The sequence below is a fragment of the Lepisma saccharinum genome, unplaced genomic scaffold, assembly GCF_977018435.1.
Source record: "Lepisma saccharinum unplaced genomic scaffold, izLepSacc3.1 HAP1_SCAFFOLD_232, whole genome shotgun sequence".
In the NCBI taxonomy this organism is placed as follows: domain Eukaryota; kingdom Metazoa; phylum Arthropoda; class Insecta; order Zygentoma; family Lepismatidae; genus Lepisma; species Lepisma saccharinum.
This window is the reverse complement of record NW_028143009.1, coordinates 525,281-549,606: the sequence shown is the minus strand read 5'-3', so window position 1 is coordinate 549,606 and position 24,326 is coordinate 525,281. Positions and strand designations below refer to the sequence as shown.

The 24,326-nt window shown below is 35.8% G+C and overlaps 1 protein-coding gene across 2 annotated transcripts in view; it reads right to left on the bottom strand.

The window, feature by feature from the left end:
* Window positions 1-6,903: 6,903 nt before the first annotated feature.
* LOC145982540 (uncharacterized) overlaps window positions 6,904-24,326 on the bottom strand; it is a 54,835-nt gene continuing 37,412 nt past the window's right edge. Inside the window, exons 1-3 of one of the 2 annotated variants that reach the window (XM_083115995.1) lie at window positions 21,358-21,426; window positions 18,842-18,915; window positions 6,904-8,235 (exon numbers count right to left, since the gene is read on the bottom strand). In XM_083115995.1, the coding sequence (XP_082972121.1) occupies window positions 7,292-8,235; window positions 18,842-18,890 (993 nt within the window). In that variant the 5' untranslated portion in view covers window positions 18,891-18,915; window positions 21,358-21,426 and the 3' untranslated portion in view covers window positions 6,904-7,291. Of the gene's footprint in view, window positions 8,236-18,841; window positions 18,916-21,357; window positions 21,427-24,326 lie in introns of those variants that run through there. The other variant, XM_083115996.1, reaches the window with a different exon arrangement.

The window sequence follows — 24,326 nt, the reverse complement described above, 5'->3', positions numbered from 1 at the left end:
TGCAGGAATAGTACTATTAAATACCAATAATGATCAAGGCATAAATCGTGCTACATTCAGCACTAACATAAACTTTATTGTATAGGGGTGGTAAATTGATTAGTGTATTCCACCAGAACTTTGATTTGACTTACATGTTTGATTGATTAGGAACTCAACATATTACATACCTATGTTTGAGAAATGTCGACTAAAAGTAGAAACCTTAGTAACAAAATTGGAAATTAAGATCTTTATTAATTTGTAATCATAATTTAACATAAAAAGCACGAATAATATAGATGATCAATAATACCAAAACGAGAATAGAAAAAAAGATACAACTCGATTTTTATTAATACACATAATTTTTAATAATACAGGAATATAACATGAATAAATATAAAACTTTGAATTAGGTTTTTAGTTTACTCTATTTTATATATACCGTACGTGGGTATGATGGGCCTAGTTGAAAGCACAGTAATATTCCGAGCCACCTCTCAAATATGTACAAATACGTGCAAGGACTGAAAACATGGTATCAACTTATTAGAAGTAATGCATCATATTTTATTGATGCAAGAGATGAGGAACTCTTTACACACAAAACTTTGCTTCATTTAATTATTTTTAAATCAAGATTGTTTACCTATCTCTGATCATCCACATATTTTGGGAGCTTGTGTTGAAATAGAATCGGTTTATCTTCCTCAATTTTGACAGAATCAATTGTGTATATCAAAATGTAAAAATCTATCTGGTTTGGTTTATGAACTTCATCTTTTTAATTTATTTCAATTCAAATAACAAACACTTCGCCAGGTAAAAGTCTTTATAAAATACCGTTTTAAATGAATGAACTGTATGGGAACAAAGACAATCATTTCAGAAAAATTGTAAACATTCTGTTAGAAGGTAATTTGTCTTGTTTATTTTTAGGTATCAGGCCATGTACATTGCTGAGAACTTTGTTAAATAAATCTCATCTTCTACAACAAGTTTGCAAGTTAACCATTATTACTAATAGCATACACACATGGAGACAAATAAGCTATTAAAACCCTTATCAAATATCAAAATATGTTTTAATAAAAATGTTCTGTCGTTTTCACATGCTGTTTATTGTCCAGAATGCTATAAAACTACAAAAATGTTTGGTGCAATTTATGTGCAGTGATATACAAAATATACAATACGTTGACTACATATAAAGAATAAATATAAAAGTTACTCAATGGAAAACGTATTTTTAGAAGAAATATATTATTATATAGGTATTGGTCCATTTCAGTATTTCATTAGTTAGACGTTCAAATTATTATCACTGTTTTAAAACTTGCTGATTGTTATATTATGTGCAATAAATGCTCACTTGTCTACGAACTTGTACGTACAATGTTACATGTAGTGTAGCAATATAGGGCTTCCAATATGGCTCTTATATGTTTCACCTAGGGATGTGTGAAGCCGATTACAGATGTATGAAAATCGGCCGAAATTGACATATCGGCATCGGTATCGGAATCGGCAAAAATCCGATATTTAAACCGGTACAGATTATACTAGAGTTTTACCTTCTAATAAGTTTTATATTATAGTTTTGTAAGATTTATTGAAAACTTGGTTATGATTCGTCATTATTGTAGAGTTTTTGTAATAAAATTATTGCAAACTCTCATTCAGAGGATCAACCTAACTCAAAATCGGAAATAAAACAGTACATTGATGAACCAGGATCTGCGGTTGTATTGGAAATTCAGAAGTGAGTATTCAAACCTGAAGCAAGTGCTGAGAAAATACTTGGGCATACCTGCTGCATCAGTATTCAGTGATTGTGTGTTCAGTGTTGCTGAACAGATTTGCGATAAGAAGTAGGTTACTTCCTGAAGTGCTTCCAAATCTCGTATTTCTGAAGTTGAATTTGGCAGAACAGGAATTCATTTTGCATTTCAAAGAACTGCTTGTGTACTAATGTTAAATCTCTAGGTTCACATAGATGCAAATGTACATATATATGTATATATTAATACATATGATATGCAATAGAAATGTACATACCAAATTTATTTTTCATGCAGGAAATAACATCCCATTTCTATTTAATAATCTTATGTATCGGAATCGGTTAAATATCGGCATCGGTATCCGTTCCAAAAATTATCGGCGAGTACATCGGCATCGGTAAACTTTCAGCTTCGTCACATCCCTAGTTTCACTCATTCTAAGCTCTACTATTTCAAACACTACGGTGAATAAATATAAAATTTATCATCTTCGCTATCTCTATTCACTATCAAGAACAACAAATTGGATTGGTTTCTAAACTGAAAAGATATATTGTTCAGTACAATGTGGTAACATTGTTGTGTGTGCAACTGCTCGAACATGAAATCCTGGGGGGAAATATGTATTCAAATATGAATAATAATTCATTAAGTGGTTGTAATATTGCAAAAATGGAAAACGTAAATTATTCTACAAACCAATTGCTGGAAGTCACAGTAGTGCAATAATGTGGAGTTTCTAAGAATTCATTGGTTATGTTGTTCTTGTTATGAAGAGAATGATTACGAGGGGAGGCTGATAAGTATTGAGCCTTACCCAGAAAAAAAAATAGCTAGGAAGCTGAAGTTTGCAGGGTGTACTGGTCAATTCTTCTATATGTAATGGCGAAAAAATTGAGTTTCTACGATTTTAACTTCCCTTTGTTTTTCAGGTCCAAAGTGAAAATGGCAGCACCTCCAGAAACGTTCAATGCAGAAGAGCGTGTTGTTGCATGACAATGCCTCGCCACACACTGCAGGTGAAACAATGGCGACCCTGACCTCCTTAGGCTTTTACGTGTTGCCCGATCCACCCTATTCGCCTGACCTGGCTCCATCTGAAAAAAACACCTAAAGGAACAACAGTTTGGGAGTGTTCAGTTAACTGCAAATAAGCAGTTACACCAGTAGTCGGAAGAATTTTATTTGCAGGGACTTAAGAAGCTGCAGGGCAGATGTCGCAAGTGCATTGACTTCCTGGGGGAATATGTAGAATAGTGTGGCAGTTACAGCTTCCTAGTAAATTTTCTTTTCTGGGTAAGGCTCTATATTTCTCAGCCTCCCCTCGTATATTTTGAATGAAACACTCACTGTGAGATTTAGTAAAAATATAATGATTCCTAAAATATCAGTTCCTTCCTCCTTAAACATTCTTAGATCTAAAAATATCTGAGAGTAGTGTATAAGATACATTAAACTACCTTGTGTCTAATATCAACAAAAATGTCTGAAGAATTTATACCAGGCAATAAAAATGTATCCTTGAATTGAATTTTTAGCCCAGTTTATGAAACTAATATTATTTATTTATAGAAGAATAACGGAACTAAAATCAGCAAAAATGAAAATTATTCTTATATCTATAACAATCCTACACATTTTCACTAGTAAAGTATATCTAACTCAAGCGCTAACCGAAGATTTAATAGTACGGTCAAAACGCTTTGGAATATGCACCAAGAAAATTATATTTGTCTTCCAGAAGGTATCATGTAGAATCGATTGTCTACAAATGTCTTCTTCTGACATATATACACTGGAACTATTCAATATAATATGTTAGTCGTCGTATCCGCTCTCGCTGGAATCAAATTTATTTTTGTTGTTATTCACTGGGTTTAAAGCATCCGCTGTAGCCACTCCAGGTGCTTCTACTCCTGCTACGTCACTATCTAAAGATCCATGGTCATCTTCCTCTACTATGTTGGTTGCTAAGTTTACACCTGGAACTTCCCCGGACTTACGTTCCCGACTTGCGTCCAGTTCACCATTCACAGCTGGAATTCCATTCCCAAGAGCGATTGATGTTACCCCTCCAGGATTAGTTAAATCTCTGGATTCATTTAAGTTTTCTTCGGCATTGTCTCCCTTTGGTTCATGTAATCCTAGTTCTTTGTTTTCAGCTTTCGGTTCCTCGTAGAGTTTTTCATCATCTCGTTGTATCCTCCTGAAGGTGTGATGTTTCCAAGACAAACCAGGAATGGCCCTTGAAAATCTTCTACCACTGTGAGACTCTTCAGCTGCTTCTCCACTTCTCTCTGTTAACTTTGGTATCGATTCTGATGGGTTACCATGCCTTGTGACAAATCCTCTTCTACTACGTACGCTCGAAACATCTGAAGACAGGTCAGGCATACCTCTTGCCAATCTTCTACCATTATGTGTCTCTTCAGCTTCTCCACTGCCTGCTTCTGTTAGCTCTGGTGCGGATGGTAAGCCTGATCTACCACTGCTGCCAGTTCCTTCAGCTTTCCTGACAGCCCTGCCACTAACTGGAGTGGCCACTTTATGCCTGTGTCTATTCGTGGGTGATGCTTCAGTGCGAGTACAATCTGCAATGAACAACAGTGTAATTGGCAGATGTAGTTTCGTCAATAAAGGTGATCCGAAGAGAGCAATCATTATTGTTGCATATCTTTCTCTCTCTCTCTCTCTCTCTCTATCTGCACATTTCTGAAACTGAAGTACTAAGAGCATATAATGACATATATAAATTCAGTGCTTAGCTTCATTTCTCCTGAATGACCATGTAATTTCCTCGTTAACTTGCCAGATGATAATAAATGCTGAAATTTTTCACTAAAAATTTCCTTGAAAATTATGACTTAGTCCATAACAACTGGTGGAGATGATAATACACTTACTTTTAGAATTGATAAAATATTTCAAATAATGCATACCCTTCGGTACGGAATAAAAAGCTTAGGTAAATTACTTCAGAAAGTGACTAATATGTGTCAACTGATTCCTATGCTTTAATAGGGCTCATAGGAGCATGATGGCATTTTATATCATATACAATTAAATTAAATCCTAAGTATGAGTTTCAGAAAAATACCGGGTGGTATAAGAATCCTGGGTAATACGCACTAGTCAAGTTCACAACTGACTTCCACTACGCTAGACAAAACAAAGTCTAACGATTGCTACTGACAACTGGCTTATGGCCCACCCAGTATAGGTCAAAAGGATAATGTGACGTCTTACAGAAATGTAAAACAATGTAACTTTATACGGCATAGCAGAAGATTTGTTAGCATATAATTTTTTTAAATATGACTTCTCTATGACATAAAGTATCAATAATATCTGACAGCTGAAGCTTTATATACGTTTCAACTAATACCTCTTTATATACCAGTGACGTAAATCATGTCGTGGAGAAATAGTCGCAATTTCCCCAATAGCCGGTAGAACATTATATGGACGATAATTCCCCAGAATATAAATAACACGAACAATTTATTTACTGTATACTTATTACAAGATTTTATACAACTATCTCTTTGATTTCTCATTTATACAGCACAGCACTCAGGTATGTTTTCGTGAGAGGGTATTACCATTCTTGGTTTATAAATTATATATATATATCCAAATATCTACAGTTCTGGACACTGTATTCTTCAACGGAAGTGTTTGCCAAATATATGAAAAAGTTTCCTAATGTAAGTGGAAAGGCATACGTGTTTATTCAGTACATCTCATAGATGTAGGACATTATTACATTAGCTGCAAGAATGTAAATACATATTTCTTTTAGACAATGTCAGTTCCCTAGTTCACATGCATTCTACGTTTAAGAACCTCTAGATTGTCTTCCACTTCTAATGATAATGCACTATAAACAATGTTGCAACCTCTTTCCTTTGGAGCCAAATCGTAAATAGCAATTCTCTTATCAACTCAATCCATAAAAGGAGTTTGTATAGCCAGATAAGCATACCCTGCACAAAATATATTTTCACTATCCATAATAGTGGTTCTAATGATTACAAAATGAAAATTTTGCGAAGGGTGTTGCAGTAAAAGTAAGATGAAAATTATATAATGTTGGTGTGAAAAGGAGACATAATTCTGGACAATATGAATCAGGATACCTGTGACCATAGCGAAAGTAAAGAAATAAATTGCATATTATTAACAATATGTCCATCTACGTACAAACATTAAGTTCCAAACCGTTATTTCACAAGAAAACTATGATTTCATTTCTTTTTGTCAAAAGAAGTTCCAACGTACACTAATGTTACTGTTACTTGTTGTTTTGTGCTTTTAGGATTCTTCGGTGGCATCTTGATGTACAAAATTGATGATTCACGTTTCTCTATTATCCCATGCAATTGACACATATTCTAAACATAACAACTATAAGACGTAATGGGTGACGTTTCCTCCTGAAAATGCCCGGACAATTTTCGGATAGATTATCTGTTCGCGTTTGACAAGTACATCATAAAAACAGCTTTTCAACATATTCCAATTGGAAACATGGTTGATTTATTGATTTGGTTTATTTTATTTCGCTCTTCTGCCACTTTTCGTTAATCGCCAAGATGACGATGAGGGATGATATATGAAATTGATGAAGGTACACTCACAAAGAACATCCCTGCCCGGCCTGGCTTCGCAGCGCGCTGTGATAACCACTCCGTCACGGAGTTGGAAATATGCATAAACTTCCCAAAAACACATTAAAATGCTTAGTCTATTAAATTGAAAATAACATTTTTTTATTTACACATTGTAAAATTCAAACGAAAATATTCTCTCATAAGCTTTATTACCCAGAATACTATAATAGTACAAGATAAAATAATAAAATGATCGTATACTGATTTACAAATGCATACGAAGTGTTGCATTCTGAAATTAATTCATGAGTATTCTGAATGCAAACACACCTGTGTAGAGCAATCAGATTAATTTAATGCTAGATACAATATTTACGTGATATACTATTATGCAAAATCAACACAAGGTTAGTGACGCTTCTCTTTGGTAATATTATTCTTATAGATTGTAGTGTTTAACGGTATTGCAATGTGCAAAAAATTTAAATTGATTGTCATACAACCTACATCTTATAAAACGGATGAGTTTTGCTGTAATGAAATATTCAGGAAAAAACATTAATGCAATAAAATTGATGTTTAGAAAAATTCAATTCAAACCATTTCTGATAACATCGACATTTTGGCTACTTTCTATTTGATTAACTATTTTTAGTGTTTTGCAGAATTTTCATCAAAGATCAAAATGTTTATGAATTGTAAGTTGCATAGAAACATGTAACAATATACTATTGAAAGTAAGATAATTTCATCCATTAATTCACCCCCACCAGATAAATATAATAACGTTTAATGAAGTATAACATCACTCAACCATCCCCTGAGACAAATTTCCCGTATAATATATCTGGATAATAAAATGTAATCCACTGTTTGGAAAAGTAACAAGCTACTTCTTCAAGTAGATCTTCTTCATTGTAATAAATTTTTCCCGTATCCATATCCATATTCGTAACCGTATCCACTCTCATCACTGTAATAACTGTCACCATCGTCACCAGAAAATGCACCTGCATCAATACCATTTATGTTCTCATATGATCCCTCAGCTACAGCACCACTTTCATTCACCACGCCGTTTGCGACATTTATACTGATTGGGACACTGCCTGAATTATCTTCTGCGCTTGCTCCAAAATTATTGTTATCACCCGCAGGACCGTTATCAACAATATTTGTGCCTATTGCTGCAAAACTTGCAACGTCCGAAATATCTTGTGCAACCTCCTCCTCCTGTTCTTTATTTTCAGCCTCAGCTTCTACAACTGTGGGTTGTCTCATACCATCTGCCATTCCAGCATTTCCAGTTTCTCGCCTCCTACGTACCTTGAGGAATTGGGCATAGAAGTCAGGTATTTCTCTTGCAAATCTTCGACCACTATGTGACTCTTCAGCTTCTTCTATATCTGCCTTTCTTAACTCTGGAGATGATGATTTACCGTGACTTCTACCAGTCCCTCTTCTACTACGCACACTCAGAACTTCTGGAGTCAAGGCTGGTGAACCCCTTGCATGCCTACCATTGTGTGTCTCTTCAGCTTCATCTCTATCCTCTTGTGTTAACTCTGGAAGTGATTCTGATGGTACGACTGATTTACCATGTCCTTTACCAGCTCCTCTTCGACTGCGTACGATCGAAACGTCTGAAGGCAAGTCAGGCATACTTCTTGCAAATCTTCTACCATTATGTGACTCTTCGGCTTCTTCGCTCCCTGCCTCTGCTAACTCTGCTGCTGATGGCAAGCCTGATCTGCCACTGCTGCCACTTCCTTCAGCTTTCCTGACAGCCCTGCTACTAACTGGAGAGCCCTTATGCTTGTGTCTACTCGTGGGTGATGCTTCAGTGCGAGTGAAATCTGTAACGAACAACAGTGTACTTGGCAGAGTATTTTATGGCAGGAGCGAAGGTTCACAATTGTCACTGCAATCATATGATATTTCTTCATCTATTTTCTCAAACAAAAAATATATTAAGTACAATTCTAACAAGTCGATAAGGTTCTGTCATCTTCATATAAATGCTGAGGTTTTGATTTCTTCTGGATTTCTACAGTTTTTTGATTATATATAGAAGCTGAAGTTACTCATTCGATCTACTTGAAGATAATGCATTTTCTATGTTTGTTATAGGCAGATTGGAATGATATACATATAATCGATATGATTTTAAATGGCAGTATTGATTCAACAGTGAATGTGTGGTAGTGATATTCTGTGTATCTGCATTGCACTTCCTCTAGTCTTGTGCGTCTTTCCATTCGTTACAATATATTTGCTAGTAATTTCTTGGAATCTGACATGCGTAACATGATTTTGTAACAGTTCAAGTATATATACAATTAATCATGGCAATTTTTTGATATTTATGTAACATATCTCATAACGTCATACATATTTCCAATACTTCAATTTAATACCGCAACTCTAAAAGATGCCCATTGAAAATAATGACAGTATCTCTTCAATAATCGAAAAATACGTGGATGATTCGATATCGATGTATTATACTGCTCCACAAAACTTCAGAAACATCAAGGGATTATAAGAGCAGTAGAGTATTAGAGAATATTTTAAATCTTGAGAATAACATTCCAATAAAATATCTCTTTTGCACATCATCGTCCCAAGCTTATTTAACCTTAGGACGCACAGAGGGATTGATGAGGCTTCCGCCCCATCCGAAACTGAGAAAAACAACATTTTGCGTTCATATGTTCTCAATTTCCGTGTAACATTTGGTCCGGAATTCCTGTTTATGGATAACAATGCTCGCCCGCACCGAGCACGTATTGTAAGACATCACCCGTATTGAGTGGCCTGAATGCTCACCAGACCTCAACCCTATCGAGCATGTTTGGGATGCTCTGATCAGGGCTTATGAACATCAATAAGGCATAGATGCATCATGCAATGAAAATGACCAGCAACCCTGTTTTTGTGTTTCTCTCCTTCCGTTCCCCGTTGTGTTCCTTAAGTTTCGTGGAGCAGTATATAAGAAATATTTGTCGTAAATAATTCAAAGGTACTAACTGCTATTCTCTAAAAGGGATTGTGAAACAGTTCAATGGAATGAATAAACTTTTAACAAAGACATGTAATCAACAGAAGGCAGTGATTATTGTGGATTTCTTATCCATTTAATGTTACTTTTTTCACACTGTGTTTACCATATGGTAAGTCTTCCTGCTGTGTTATACATATTGGGTGCAATTGTAATTATTTGTCTTCAACACTTGAACAAATTCAGATAGTATTTCCTTCTGTGTCGTGGAAAATATATTTTAGTTGTGATGTGAGGACCAATGTGGGGCAAACAACATCTGAAAATGATGCATACACTAACTATAGCAAATCTTCACAATATTTTTGGAACTAATATTTATAATTGAATGACATATTATTAGCTATTTTGTTGAAAGTGGTAGATTCACCTCTATCAAAATTTCCATGTGTGACTTAAACGTATTGCCGCTATTATCACGTGGTTAATACATATTATGTAATATTAATTATATATATTTTAATAGTAATCATTAGAGGCCTCCCCGATGGCGCAGTGGTAGCGTCGTCGCCTTGTAATCAAGGGGTCCCGGGTTCGATACCCGGTGGAGGCACAAGTGGTTCGGATCCCACTTTAAACTGTAGGTCCAGTCCCAATTAGCCTTACTGTGCATAAAGTGGACTTAAAACAACAAATCAACCAAATCAACCAACCAACCAATAGTAATCATTAGGGCTAGTATTTTCATGACTTAGCATATTTTTTTTTGGTAAGGGTCATGTGTTCCCTAAATATATAGAAATTCATATTATGAAGAAACTAATTAAATTAAGATGCTTTTTAAGGGCATATTTGGATATTTCTACGCGATAGAGCATATTTTGACAGATTTTCGGTCATATACAGCCATTTTCCAAGTGGATTTGCTCTAATTCCCATGTTCACTCAAGTTGTCGAATTTTTTACTACAGAACTTGTGCATTTTTTACATTAAATATCTGCTCTAGTGTCAGCCGAAGTAGAAGAAAGCTTTCCTCAGTACAAAGGCTTTGCTGACTGACAATAGGCAATCATTTTTATTTGAAAAGTTACAGAAAGTATTCATTGTACACTGCTGTTCAGATAATGTGGCACATACTACAACAGTCCAGCCTTACAAAATGTGCCACTTTGTGAGCAGGAGTGTGCATTGCAAATCGGGCTCATGATGTGAACTGAAAATAGAATGTGAAAGTACCTCAGCATAAGTTAAATATTGATGTTTGAAACAGTTCAGTTGTAAGGGCATATTTTTCAAGTTTTATGCATATTTTGTAAAATTGCTGGTGATAAGAACATTTTCATTTTGCATATTTTGGTGATTTTTAAGTCATAGAAATCCTAGCCTTAGTAATCATATATTTATTATGTAATTATAATATATAATTACCCTAGCCTTAGTATTCATATATTTATTATGTAATTATAATACACATTATATAATTCACATTATATAATTTTAATTGTCGCTAAAGATCATGCACTCTCTGATGCTATGGAAATAATTTTCTTTTTATTTCGGAAACTTTACATTCCTAATTTACGTTTCTTGCAGAATAGAAGCCTACGCATTATTTAGTCTTTCGCTGAACAACACTGAATTTTTCCGACTTACATGAAAAGCACTAGGCAATGGATAATGTCCAATTAACATTGCATGCTAATACATGAAATAGAGAATCGAAGTGTAGTTAAAATCTTAGACGTAGTTTTATAATGTGGAAACAATGTAATTGAATTCATGACATGTTCCTTTCACTGGTAAAAAAGAAAATCATAAAGTTATACGCATTCAAATTCTATTTGATTCGATTTAAATCAGCAGTATTAAGGCCGTAAGTGCAGACGAACTTGACATATTCACTCCACATATCACATGTCACCACAAATCGCCTGCTTGCACGGGCTTTATACGTATAAAGGTATGTAAACAGCTGAGACTGAAAATAGTGTTTGTGTCTTGAGAATAGTTTTGTTTAGAAACCATTTTTCACATAAAATGACCAAATAAGCCAAGAAGGATTAGCTGCATTTCAGAAAATTTCGAAAATGATGAAATAGGTTTTGCCTTTGGTTACACTTTGAAGGAATAATTAAGAAGACATATGTTTGGTTTCTTCTAACCTCTAAAGGCACCTACAAAACATTACAATTTTGGGCTGAAATTAGTGAACTGCAAATGTAACATGCAGAAATATCGAAATTCCATTTGCACGATTAATCAATCCAGAAAAATCAAAATCGAATTTCCATAGGTTCTACGTAGCGAGAACTCGATCAACTAATTTGGAAAGTTAGTTTAAAATAAGCTTCTTTAGGAATTCTTTCATATCACAATTTTATGAGATAGTTAAATATATTATTTTGTATACATAATTTGCCATTTCACTCGAAATATATCTACAAACACAAGTCACAAATATTACGGGAGATACTAATCTACAAAAAACTGTTCATTGTATAAGAATTTCAAACTGAAATTTAAGTAATCAACTCCGAGATGTCTTATCTTGCAAAAACCTTCTGTCTGTCAGATAGATTGTTCTGCAAAAGACACAAACAAAATGGGTTGAGAGAGTCTGTTCAATTTTCCACGCAGCTCGATAAAAATAAAAGGTAAAACTTGCATCAGGGTATTTACAAATATGTGTAAATTCAATGGGATTCGAATTAATAAAAGCTGCAATTCACGTCTACGGAGAAAAATTCACGCAGAATTTACGAAGCCAATAATGCACGCATAATTCCAGGAATTCAATGAATTCCCGGTGAGTAGCCACCCTGCTAACAAATCGTTGTAGAACAAGAATATAACCAACACACAAAATGTATTAGCAACGCTTGTCTTCAAATGTAAACCTTTTTGTTTTGTAATATACATCTCATTAGATTACTTGCATTAACTTCGGCATTACGTTTTGCCCAACTACGTCGGCTTACCTGGCAATATTGAAAAAATGTTATTTTGACATATGACAATCTGTTAATTGCATTGGTATTTTACATACCTGAGTTCGTAACGTGAACGCTTATTTGTATTATAAGTTATACTCGGCGAAAGACAACATTTCCAACATTACAAGAATATAAATCACAACAAAACATGTTTGGAAGTGTAAGCATTAAAGAGGAGACATGTATTTAGAGATTACTTATCTTTATGTGCGTTGGAAGGTCTAGTTTTTTTATATATGCCATGTTAAGCTTGAGTGTTGTTGATTTCACTGAGTTTTCGATGCTAGGACTATTATGTGTAATAGGCCAACAGTCTTAGTGACATCTAGTGTTATGTCTACATGCATAATCTAGGCGTTGATTACTAGGATACGGATTTTAAGGTGCAACATTATGGTCGGGAAAGAGAAAAGAAGGTTCTGAAAATGTTTTTCAAAAGGTGCAAAAAATGGTGCTGATAAAATGTCTTTATTCCGGTCTAAACCAGTTACATTAACATTCTCTATTCAACACTGGAGCAAATAACATAATTTATATTATACTATTTCATAGCTCCTGCTCTGCTCTACAAAATGAGACCATAGGATTTTATGCAGCTGCACAAGAAGAGTGAAAATCATGAATTTTTTGAACAAAACATGAAAGGAAAGGAAGTAAAGAGGTGCTGAAGCACCAAACAGGGAGTAAAAGGGGATAAATGTTCTAATCTCACGAAAAGATGCAACAAAGTGTGTTCATTTCACTTGATTTCATGTCCTAAAATACATATCTGAAACGATCGGTATAAGAACAGCTATATTTTTGGAAAGGTGCTGCATCTTAAAATCAGTTTCCTATTGATTACATTTGTTTACAGTTTATGTAATCCACGTAGACAATGTAAATTATACTGTTATGAAAGCATGTGTCATTTTTCACTCGTGTTGGTTCATATCTAGATGAGAACAATTCTATTTACAGGAAAAACTTGTAGCATTCTTTCTCAAGCATCAATGGTTGTGAAACAGTAAAATGCAGACCACAAAAAAGCGACAATCGGGAAAGAATATATTCTACTTCATTTCTACAGTCTCCGTTACTAAGCTCATTCTCATCGCCATGTTGTTTACATAGTGTACACTGTCTACACGTAATATGTAGTAGTCTCCACTAGTTCCGCCTAGTTGGCTGCACTTTTTGCCTCTCTCTCTGCACTCACGCGTCTACAGTCCAGCAGAATTAACTTGAGAGAAATGGCCGCTCTGTGAGTGATGGAACTGCGCTCGAATTGGCTAGAGCGGGGGACTTCCCGCTGTAACGGGCCAATGGGAACTCGGCAAACTCTACTCTAGAGTTCGCATTGGCCCGTTACAGCGGGAAGTCCCCCGCTCTAGCCAATTCGAGCGCAGTTCCATCACTCACAGAGCGGCCATTTCTCTCAAGTTAATTCTGCTGGACTGTAGTTGAAAACACGGTGCTACACCGACTCATCTACTTCGTTGATTTGGTGTCAAGTAGTGTATTCTGCACCGTTTGCACTACGTTCTGGAGCGCTGTAATGTGTGGTGCATGATCACGTGGTGCGTGCTCATTAATCACATGAACATTTAAAAGCAGCACACTGGCATTTGTTGAATCTTCTGAACTTGAACATGGATCTTCGTCTACTCGATTGAAAGTAATTTCCTTTCACCAGCCTGACATCTGGATACGCCTGCACTACACCTAGTGTCAAGAAGTAGCGAATTAGACGTGACTATTACCTGTACAGTTTCCTGGTGGTGTAGCTACTTTATGGTTTCGTATGAGGAACATGCCTTATGGTTGATGGTACAATGGGTTCTTAATAATTCCTTCCTCTTTGCATTGATGGAACCAACATTTTTACACACACAAAGGAATTCTTCTGGCTGTGAAACATCATTACTCTCACGAGCAGTGATGTGCGTTTACGTGTAAACAACGATAATCTACATTCTACACGTAGACTATTTCATACACATAGATGACGTAATCTGCAGTGGCCGCGGTGGCTTAGTCGGTAACGCGTCTGACTACCATGCTCAAGGTCCCGGGTTCGATCCCCGGCCGGTTCAAATCCGGGAACTTTTCTAACGATGGAAGCGGCCCCGGCGCCCACCCAGCGTCGAATAACATGGGTACCTGGGGGAAACCCTGGGGGGTAAAGGCGGTCAGGGGCGTGATGCTGATCACATCACCCCCACTCACGACCGGATCAAGAAAGTGTGGGGCGTTACCCCCACACCCCCTATACGCCTTCATGGCGTGGTGCTAAGCACAGGGGAGCACTTTACCTTTTTTTTTTTAGATGACGTAATCTATGTAAACAACATGGCAAAAGGTGATAACTTAACAAAGAGCGCCGTGGAAGTAGATCAAAATTATACTGCGTATCAGTTGCTGATATGTGATGAGAACTTTTCATACGCTCGATTTCAAATTCGAACAATTTCTCACCTAGGAAAAAATCTAACATACGAAATATTCTAGTGTTTCATGGGAAAAATACTAATTTTGCCTCACGACTGCCATCTGTTGTTCTTTTTGCATACTATTTATCTTCTTCCATAGTTGATGATAGAAGAGAAGAGCAATTTTGTTGTAGCCTAAATAGGATTCTTTTCAGTTCGTTAGGAACCAGTATAGTTGAAAATGTCACTTTCCTTTCATGAAAGTCTTGAAAAATAATTTTGATACACTTTAGATTGTCTACGTAGTCTATGTAAACTACTACCCAATGTAATATATGCATAGATTACGTGTAGACAACGCATGTAGACGTAAACTTATACTGCTCACGAGTGACATTGTATCAGTGGCGACTCTCTATACGGGGGCAGGTGAGCCAAGTCCATCATAAAAGCGGATACTCCCAAGTTTGTTCATTAAAAAAGTTGACCACCAATATAATGGTACCACTATTACAACATTCCTGATTCATTTTCAAACTTCTGAGAATTTCTTGTACACGGAAATGAGGAAGGGGATTACACAAAATCCGCCATTCTCATCGTCCATTTATAAATATTTCTGTCTCTTCTACCACCCTTTCTATCTCAGTAATGCAGTTCTACGATACCATTGTTATGTGTATTTGATGTGAAAACTATGTGACGTCATTTTCAACTTTTACTCTGAATACATACCTTCCAATCGAACATTTAACACCCATATAAACAGGGGTTCCCATCCGTTACAACATGTTGCACAATTAAAATTATTCTTCGGAACATGGATATGTGAGTTTCTAATTAGTAGAAATGTCGCCGTTACATTTGCACAACTGCAACTTGTTTAATTCAGTACATTCAGACACTAACACCAACAAATCACATGTAATATGTCCCAAACATTTTTCACATAAGTGTCGTAGGGAATCTGCAGAACCAATCACTTTCATTTGCTCCCATTGACTAGTTTTCAATAATTTGCTAAAGTAATGTCTAAATGGAAATGTTTATAAAACCTTTTTGGAGCAGGCCTCATCTCCAGCAAAATATCAACACGAGGCAAGCCCCGCCACCAATTAACCTGTTTGATGAGATGAATCAAGGCGGGAGCTTGTAAAACCTTTTCCTGCTCCCACAAAAATAGGCAATAGTTAGGCTGGAGAGTTCAATGAACTAACCGATCTCTACCAACGCACGGGTGTATATCCTCTAAATGGATATGTCTGGAATATGTACACAAGCTAACATACAATGTTATTTCGATTTTTCTTGCCTCTGATACATTAATATAATACAACATGCTTCGTCATACGGTCAGGCAGACAAGATTATATATGATGGAATTAGTTAGTAGTAGTTGAGTTTTATTTTCACTATACTGTGATCAACTGATAAATATAGTAATTATGCAAGCTGAAAACAAGTCCTACTATATGCACAAAATTGGAACATTTTACTAGTATAAATATAGATTTAACATTAAATATTGTTATTAGCAAGGAAGAGAAGGGAATTTGTACTCAGGGAGCCAATTACTTATCACGGGAGAATCACTTCATTCTTTCTTATGTCTGTCCAGGTTTACTTTTTTATTTAGTTCTTAAACCCCAGAGGGAATTGTATTGTATGTGGGTGCCGAGAGAAAAGAAACGAGTAATACTCCACCCTTCCAAAGTCAAGTTTTCAAGATAGTTAACTATTGCTCAGACTATATCAAATTTCCACTATTTCGTTTATTCATTCATTTTATGTCTAGTTTTAAAAACATTTTTCTTTCCACCGGTTCATTTTGTGCCTAGTTTCAGGAGTTTTCCTTCCACCGGTTCATTTTGTGCCTAGTTTTGAAAGCAGTTTTCCCGGTTTATTTTGTGCCTAGTTTTAAAAGCAGTTTTCTACCCATCGATCCATTTTGTGCCTAGTTTTAAAAGCAGTTTTCTTTCAACCGGTTCATTTTGTGCCTAGTTTTAAAAGCAGTTTTCTACCCATCGATCCATTTTGCGCCTAGTTTTAAAAGCAGTTTTCTTTCAACCAGTTCATTTTGTGCCTAGTTTTAAAAGCAGTTTTCTACCCATCGATCCATTTTGTGCCTAGTTTTAAAAGCAGTTTTCTTTCCACCGGTTCATTTTGCGCCTAGTTTTAAAAGCAGTTTTCTACCCATCGATTTATTTTGTGCCTAGTTTTAGTGCAACGCAAGGGGTTCCAGGGCATGGACGTCCTTTATAAGTGTTCCTTCATCAATTTCATCATATCATCACTCATCTGCATCATCACTTAGCCATAAGTGGCAGAAAAGTGAGGTAAAATAATCTAATTCAATGAATCAATCAAGAATGACAATTCAACAGATGTTGTTTCTTTACTGAAGTTGAAAAATCTAGAAATGTTTGGTTTATTCTGTGATGAATTTGGTCTGGAACAGTGGGTTATGGCACGAATTATTTTCAAATATTACACAAATGAAATGAAAACCTTAAACGGCCGACAAGAATTACACGACAGACTGTATACACCTCAAATGTACATGAGGTATTAACTGTTATTTATAAGACAATCTCATGGCCAACACTCATAAAGTGAGTTTCAAAACGCAATTTTTGTTATTTAAAAGATGGCATCTCCTCTACACACTTGTACCCAGGCCCGAATCTAGGGGAGGCGCCAGAGGGTTCATGCACCACCTCGAACCATGAAATCTTTAAATACGAACACATACAAAGGTACAAAAATAACAAATTTGTAAAAAATTCAATTCTGCCCTTGTGTAAATTATTCAGTTTATTGTGTAGAGAAGTAGCCTCCAGAAGTCTGCAATGTTGGGTAGTATTAGTTTTATAACCATTGATGCAAGCTACCAGCAGTGGCGGCGATTAGGAGGCATGGAAGACAGTAGCCCGCACATTTCTCTACTTTTGTCACTGAACTATGGCCTCTTAATACTAAGCCTTGTCTACCAAGACCCGGTGGAGGCATATAGTGGTTCGGATCCCACTGTAAACTGTAGGTCCAGTCCCGATTAGCCTATTTGGAGTTCTTTAATGTAATAATAATTGCTAATACGTATCATTTAATTTACAAATATATTATTTTCTAAACAGAATTATGATAATTCCTTGTGCCACAAGAATTTGATTTGATTTATTTTCCTTCGCTTTTTGTGCCACTTTTGGCTAATTTGCGAAAGTGGAGATGAGTGATGATATGATGAATGGACATCTCACAAATATCCATGCCCAGGCCATTATTCCAACCCGGGACCCTTGGCGTCGTAGCGCAATGAGCTAACCACCTCCCCCACAGGGGCCACCTTGTACCACAAGAAATGCTAGTATCTATACATATACTCGTATAGATTGGATATAGTTGGATATACACATTTTTGGATCTGTAACCCTTCCTCAAAAAAATCCTGGGTACGGGCCTGCTTGTACCAGTGAAGAGGAGTAGCTTCTTGCCTTCTGTCAGCCTAAAACTTGCAGAAATTTCTCGGCAAATGAAAATTCAATATACAGGCACTAACTCAAAGTTCAAAGCATGTGTAGATCAACAATAAGTATGTGCTAATGCAGCAAACTTGTGAAACTCTACATACAGAAATCTACTAGATAACAAATAAAAACAAATGAATGTTTTTATTTGACCCTCCCTTGTATATTTGACCCTCCCTTGTATTTATGAAAAATTATAAGATACTTTCTAAATGTTGATATGCTTTTGAGTTATTGGTAAATCACCTAGCGCAGCAGAAATTAAGTATATATGTAATGTTTGTGCTCAAAGTCAACTGTTATTGCAATGGTATTATAAAAATACATTCATCATTGATAGAATAATTGCGTGTACAATTACATCTTGTGGATGGACATATTGCACATTGCATTTTTGTACATACTTAAAACATTAGTGCTCAACATTAAGATTTGTATGTCCGTAAGTAACTTGAAAATGTGCGTTCAAAGTTATGTGCGTACACTTTCCCTTCTCTTCCTCAATGAATATTAAAGGTGCAAGAAAACTTACCATTGTTGAAGTGGCACACAATGACTACAAAGATGATGAATTTCCACATGTTTTCGCTGTGGTAAAGCAGATTACTGTAAGAAAATAAGAAAAGTATATGAGTGATTGAAAAAGTAATTTTTAACTTAAAATAAACACGAAATTACAATCAGGTATAGTTAAAGCTAATTTATAATTATTGTCCCCTCTGTTAAACCTATATTTCATTCTGTCTCCCTTTTCAATTATTTTCTTCCTATAATTATTGAGTTTTGAACTAAATGTATTTTCAAGCTTTTTGATAGCGTTCATAAATATTCTTATGTAGTATGTTACTTTTCCCTTCATAAACTTATATCTTCTCGTATAATATCTAAGAAACTAAAAGTTAAAATATACAAAACGGTAATATTGCCTGTAGTATTATATAGGTGAGAAACTTGGATCGTTACAATAAAAGAGGAACATAATTTAAGAGTATATGAAAATAAAATCCTGATAGTTGGTGTTTTAAGTCCACTTTATGCACAGTAATAAAATCCTTAGAAAAATATGTGGACCTAAAAGGGATGAGGAGACAGGTGAATGAAGAAGGACACATAATTTAGAACTACATAATTTGTATTCATGTCGAGATATTATTAGAATCATTAAATCAAGAAGACTTAGGTGGGCAGGCCATGTGGCACGAATCGGAAAGGAAAAAAGAGTTTACAGGATTCTTGTTGGGAAACCTGATGGTAAGAGACCTGCAGGAAGGCCAAGATGGAGGGATGACGTTGAGATAGACTGAAAGGATGGAAAAGATTGGATTGATTTTGCCCAGGATAGGGACAGATGGAAGGCTTGTGTTGCTGCAGCCATAAACCTTCGGGTTTAAGAAGGCTAGAGTTAGTGTGTTATTTTTCAACAGCAATCGAATAATGAATTATTTGGACTTGTAACCAGTGTATTTGGTTTGTTATGTACACACACACACTAAGGTTTCAGAGACTTGTTGTGAATACGTCTTCAGGGTAGAGTATTTGCTACGTAGATAGTTCCCAAACACAGGATGTGTTTAGAGAGAGCAGCCAATAGGAGCGTTAATGCTTAGGAGGATTATTTAGCGATTACCGAAGCTCCACCTGGTCTATACTATATTAGATGTATTATTACATGAAGAAGAACACCTGTTGGAGTACTGCCTTTCCAAAGTTTAGCACGAATACATCTAGTGCCAAGATTTACGAACCTTTTCGTCAAAGTCGACACGGGAAATCGAACTCAGGACTTGGTTATAAGGCAATAATGTTAACTGTTGTACACAAGGCGACATGTTTGTGACAGTTTCCGTCTGAGGAAATTAATTCTCACGAGCTTATCCCCTTCTGCAATAATTCGTAATACAAATAGCTTTGTACTTGTATGTCACAGAAGAACTACTAATGCAATAATCTTATCATCAAAGGGTACTTGGGTTCGTTTCCTGGTGGAGATATATTGTACTGTCGTTGGTTCAGTCCTGATTACTTTATCGTGCTACAAATTGGACCCAAAATGAACCCTTCTAATTGCCTTCATATGGATATTATATACGGGGTTAGTAAAAAAGAAGGAGCTATTTCAAAACGTTATTTCCAACAAACCATACACGACAGGAACATAGTCAACACATCATTGGATAGAAGAAGGTTCCAAGTTTGAAATTTTCTTATGACGAGACGGCTATTTGTACAATCTACGGCAGAAATCACGTTGCACTTGCGCTATGGTTTCACACTTCGCAAATCTTAGCACACTAAAATGACTTTTCCTATGACGTCATCGTTTAACCGGAACGCGGAAAAAACATCGTTGCTAGTACACCAACGAAACAAATTGTACAACAAAACTTTGAACCTTGATATATACAATGATGTGCGGATTATGTTTGTTGGAAATAACATTTTGAAATTACTCCTTTTTTTTTTACTAACCCCGTATAAGGCTCATTTCAGAATGTTCAGTGTTACATGTTGTCAAATGCGTATAGCATATTTCATGCCCGTCCAAGAAATAAATTCTAGATACACCTAGGAATCACAAATAGCCAAACGTGGAAAACACGTGTGTATATGTACCATTACTGACACCGTTTCTGTATTCCTGTTCTACATCTTGTGGGGCTCTTATATCACCAATAAGAGTTTCCGTAAAAACAGAGTGAAAATCAGAGAAAAAACATAAACGAATCGCAAAACAAAACGTGAAATTACAAATAAATAAAACACAAAAATGCTGACCAAGGCAAAATTCCTTGTAATGTAAGACACTTTAAACGTATCGTTTCTAACCTCTAACAGGGTCTTCTTCAGACAAAGAATCACAACAAATTTGTATGAAGAAAACCCTGATAGAAGATGGAAACGTTACGTTTATATAGTGTCTTACTTTACAATGAATTTTGCCTCGGTCAGCATTTTAGTGTTTTATTAAACAAGTCTTAATATAATATATGAATAGATGTGGACTACAGCTACACAACAAATAGAACTTCTGACATCACAGCACATTACCTGGTTACAGGGTGGGTCTTTTCCTAGGCCCACGAAATTCCCCTTTCAAATTCTTATATCACATATAGGGGAACAAGAACTACCCAGGGAACCACATTGTCCTTATATATGAGACTCATATCTCGTGAACTATTAATACAATGGCTTTCTCTTCCAAAACCGCGGGGGGGTTTGGTGTTTTCTTGTGATATCCCACTGACTCCATGGTTGTTCATTGCCCGATTGTCGTATATGACTTTCACCTTTATCGCGATGCAATTTGACAGCTGTAGCATATAGTGAAATAAGCTAATTGTAAATGGGATAAGTGGGTCAGGTATTATTGCATGTCAAACGAACACTTTCGCTATCTTAAGCTGCAATGTTCGGATCAGAACTAGAATTTTTTTTACGGCGAGCAGTTGTTTCAAAGTTTCTTTACCATGGTTTGAATGTCTTCACAGCAAATTAAATTTAGAGTATTATCTTTTAATTTGAGATTTTAAAAATGTTTACTATTCCTTTGGCTGTTCTTGTGAAAATACAATGTTCTCACGGATAACAATGTAACAACGTACTGCACAACAGGACTTTTACGGCTGTTCAGGGATAAAGCACTTAAGTTTTAAAAATGCAATTTTCCTGCTTATTCCTTTAATAGCAAACATTACAAACATGATATACATATTGTATCATTACTGTTTGCACTCTTTACACATGACCAGTTAAACGTATACCTAAAGTATTTTCTTTAATGCGTAGATTCAGTGTGACTTGAAAAAAATAAACTGAACATCCCAGAGTTATTGAACCATGACTTCACTCTTTGCTGTTCACGTGATCGTTCAGGACAAGACAGGACACGAGTAATCTCGTCGGTTTCGCATTTTTGTTGAAGTTTCGGCCCTGCCTTCTAGTTTTATTATTTGTGGCCCTCTTTCCCTGTCTTGGTTTGCTTTGTTTTGACATTTTCCCCTTTCGCGCTATTGTCGTGCTAATAGAGCATTATGACACTGCATTTCATGTGATACCTATGTAGCTATTATATATTGTTGTAATTGTTTGAATGTTCTCTTTACGGTTACGTATAAATATAATTTATCCATTTTTAGTACCCTCAAACGGAGTAACTTCGTCATGAGACCGATAGATGTCGGTAGGAGTCACATGCTGGAGGAACAAGGAGTGTGAAGCCACACACGTGCAGTTGTGAAGTGGACATCAAGGGAGGAAGTGTGTTGTGTGCAAGTGCATTGTGCTTTGGCGCTGTTTGCAGCATTTTCTCGTTCACGAAAGGACATATAAGAAGGTAGTTGGTGGTCGGAAATATCAGAACTATATCTCTGATCAGGTGCAGGAGGCTTTACGACTGATCGGAAAGGGAAAACTGTCGCTGAAGCATGACGATCTTACCTCTTCATGAGGGTAATTTTGACCTGCTAGGAACGTAAGCAGACATGACGAAGTTACCTCATTTGCTGGGGTAACTTCGTCACGAAAATGCTGACGTATTTGTCACCCTAATATTTTGGAATTTTTTTGGTATTCCTTCAGTACATTTATGAAGGACAAAGTGTTCCTCGCGTATAATTTTCGTGTTGTCACTCGCCACGGATTTTGCAGGGCACATTAGATGCCAAAATCTCTACTAAGTTTGACGGTACTTGTCTACAAAATAACATTTCCTGAAATGTGTGGTTTTGGATAACTGTTGCTAAACGTGAGTATTAGTCGGCTCTAACTTTCAAACGGTATGGTTTGAAATGATATCTTGTTAGTACATAGACATTTCTCTGTACTACAAGATCGAGTCAAAAGAAAGTGATCGAGACCGATATTTTAAACGGATTTATTCTTATATTCACATGACGCCACAAAGGCCAGTAGTCACTTGTCACACTTTATATATACAGCATGTAATTGCACACACAAAGACTCGTTAAGTATATGTGCTTTCTCGATTTCGATTCTTCAGGCACATTATTGAATGATTAGAAATTCAATACTGATACATAATGGTACAGAATCAAATCCAATATTTGGACTTAAACTTCAACCTCCTTTCCGTGGTGAAGAAATTAAAAACGTCCACCTTCAAAATTGAACTAAGCTATTATCAATTAATGTTTCTTTGTGCTGCAAGTTTTTAATTTGATCATAGGATGTAATTACTACAAAAGAACCACAAATAAATCTCCTCATGTACATCGCGAATGAAAATTCAAGCATTATAAAAATATGATGCTCTCAGAATCATTATTCTTATTATTCATTATTAACACAAGTTAAGAAAACTTCACATATATAGAGTAATGTAGATAAAAACAATCTTTCGATGTTACGTCATCATTTAATGTTTCATTGTACTACATAATAAACACTTAAGTAAATGTTTCAGGATTGATTTGCTGTCAAATTTCCTTCTGACGTGAAGTGATACAATTCCTTAAAATTAATATCGGAATTTACTTTATTTTGAATAATTTTGAATCATTTATTTTATTTGCCTTTCCTGCAACGTTTGAATAATTGCAAATATGAGGATGAATTGTGATAAAATGAAATGAAGGAAAGGACAATCACAAATACACATGGAGAGAACACAACACAAGCTATACAGAGAATTACAGACTGACTTTGAATCAAGACGCCAGAGCTTTGTTAGTCTGCAAAATGCCTTGAATTCATGGCGAATGTTCAACATTTGTTATTTACGAGAAATCATTTCATGACAGCCTGTTGACCGCTCAGAACACGTCGTTAATAACTAAGAAAGCAGCGAATCACAGAATACTATTAAGGTCCATTCTGTGATGAAGAGAAAACGACGCAGATGTATCAAAAAAGGTTGTTGCAACTTGTAAGGAAGAAAACACGGAGGGGTGGAACGTCCTAGTCTAAACTTATTTAATTGCGATTGTACAACAAATAATAATGTAAATATTATGATGTAAAACTGATGTGATAATAAGTTAGATTGTACAAGCAAC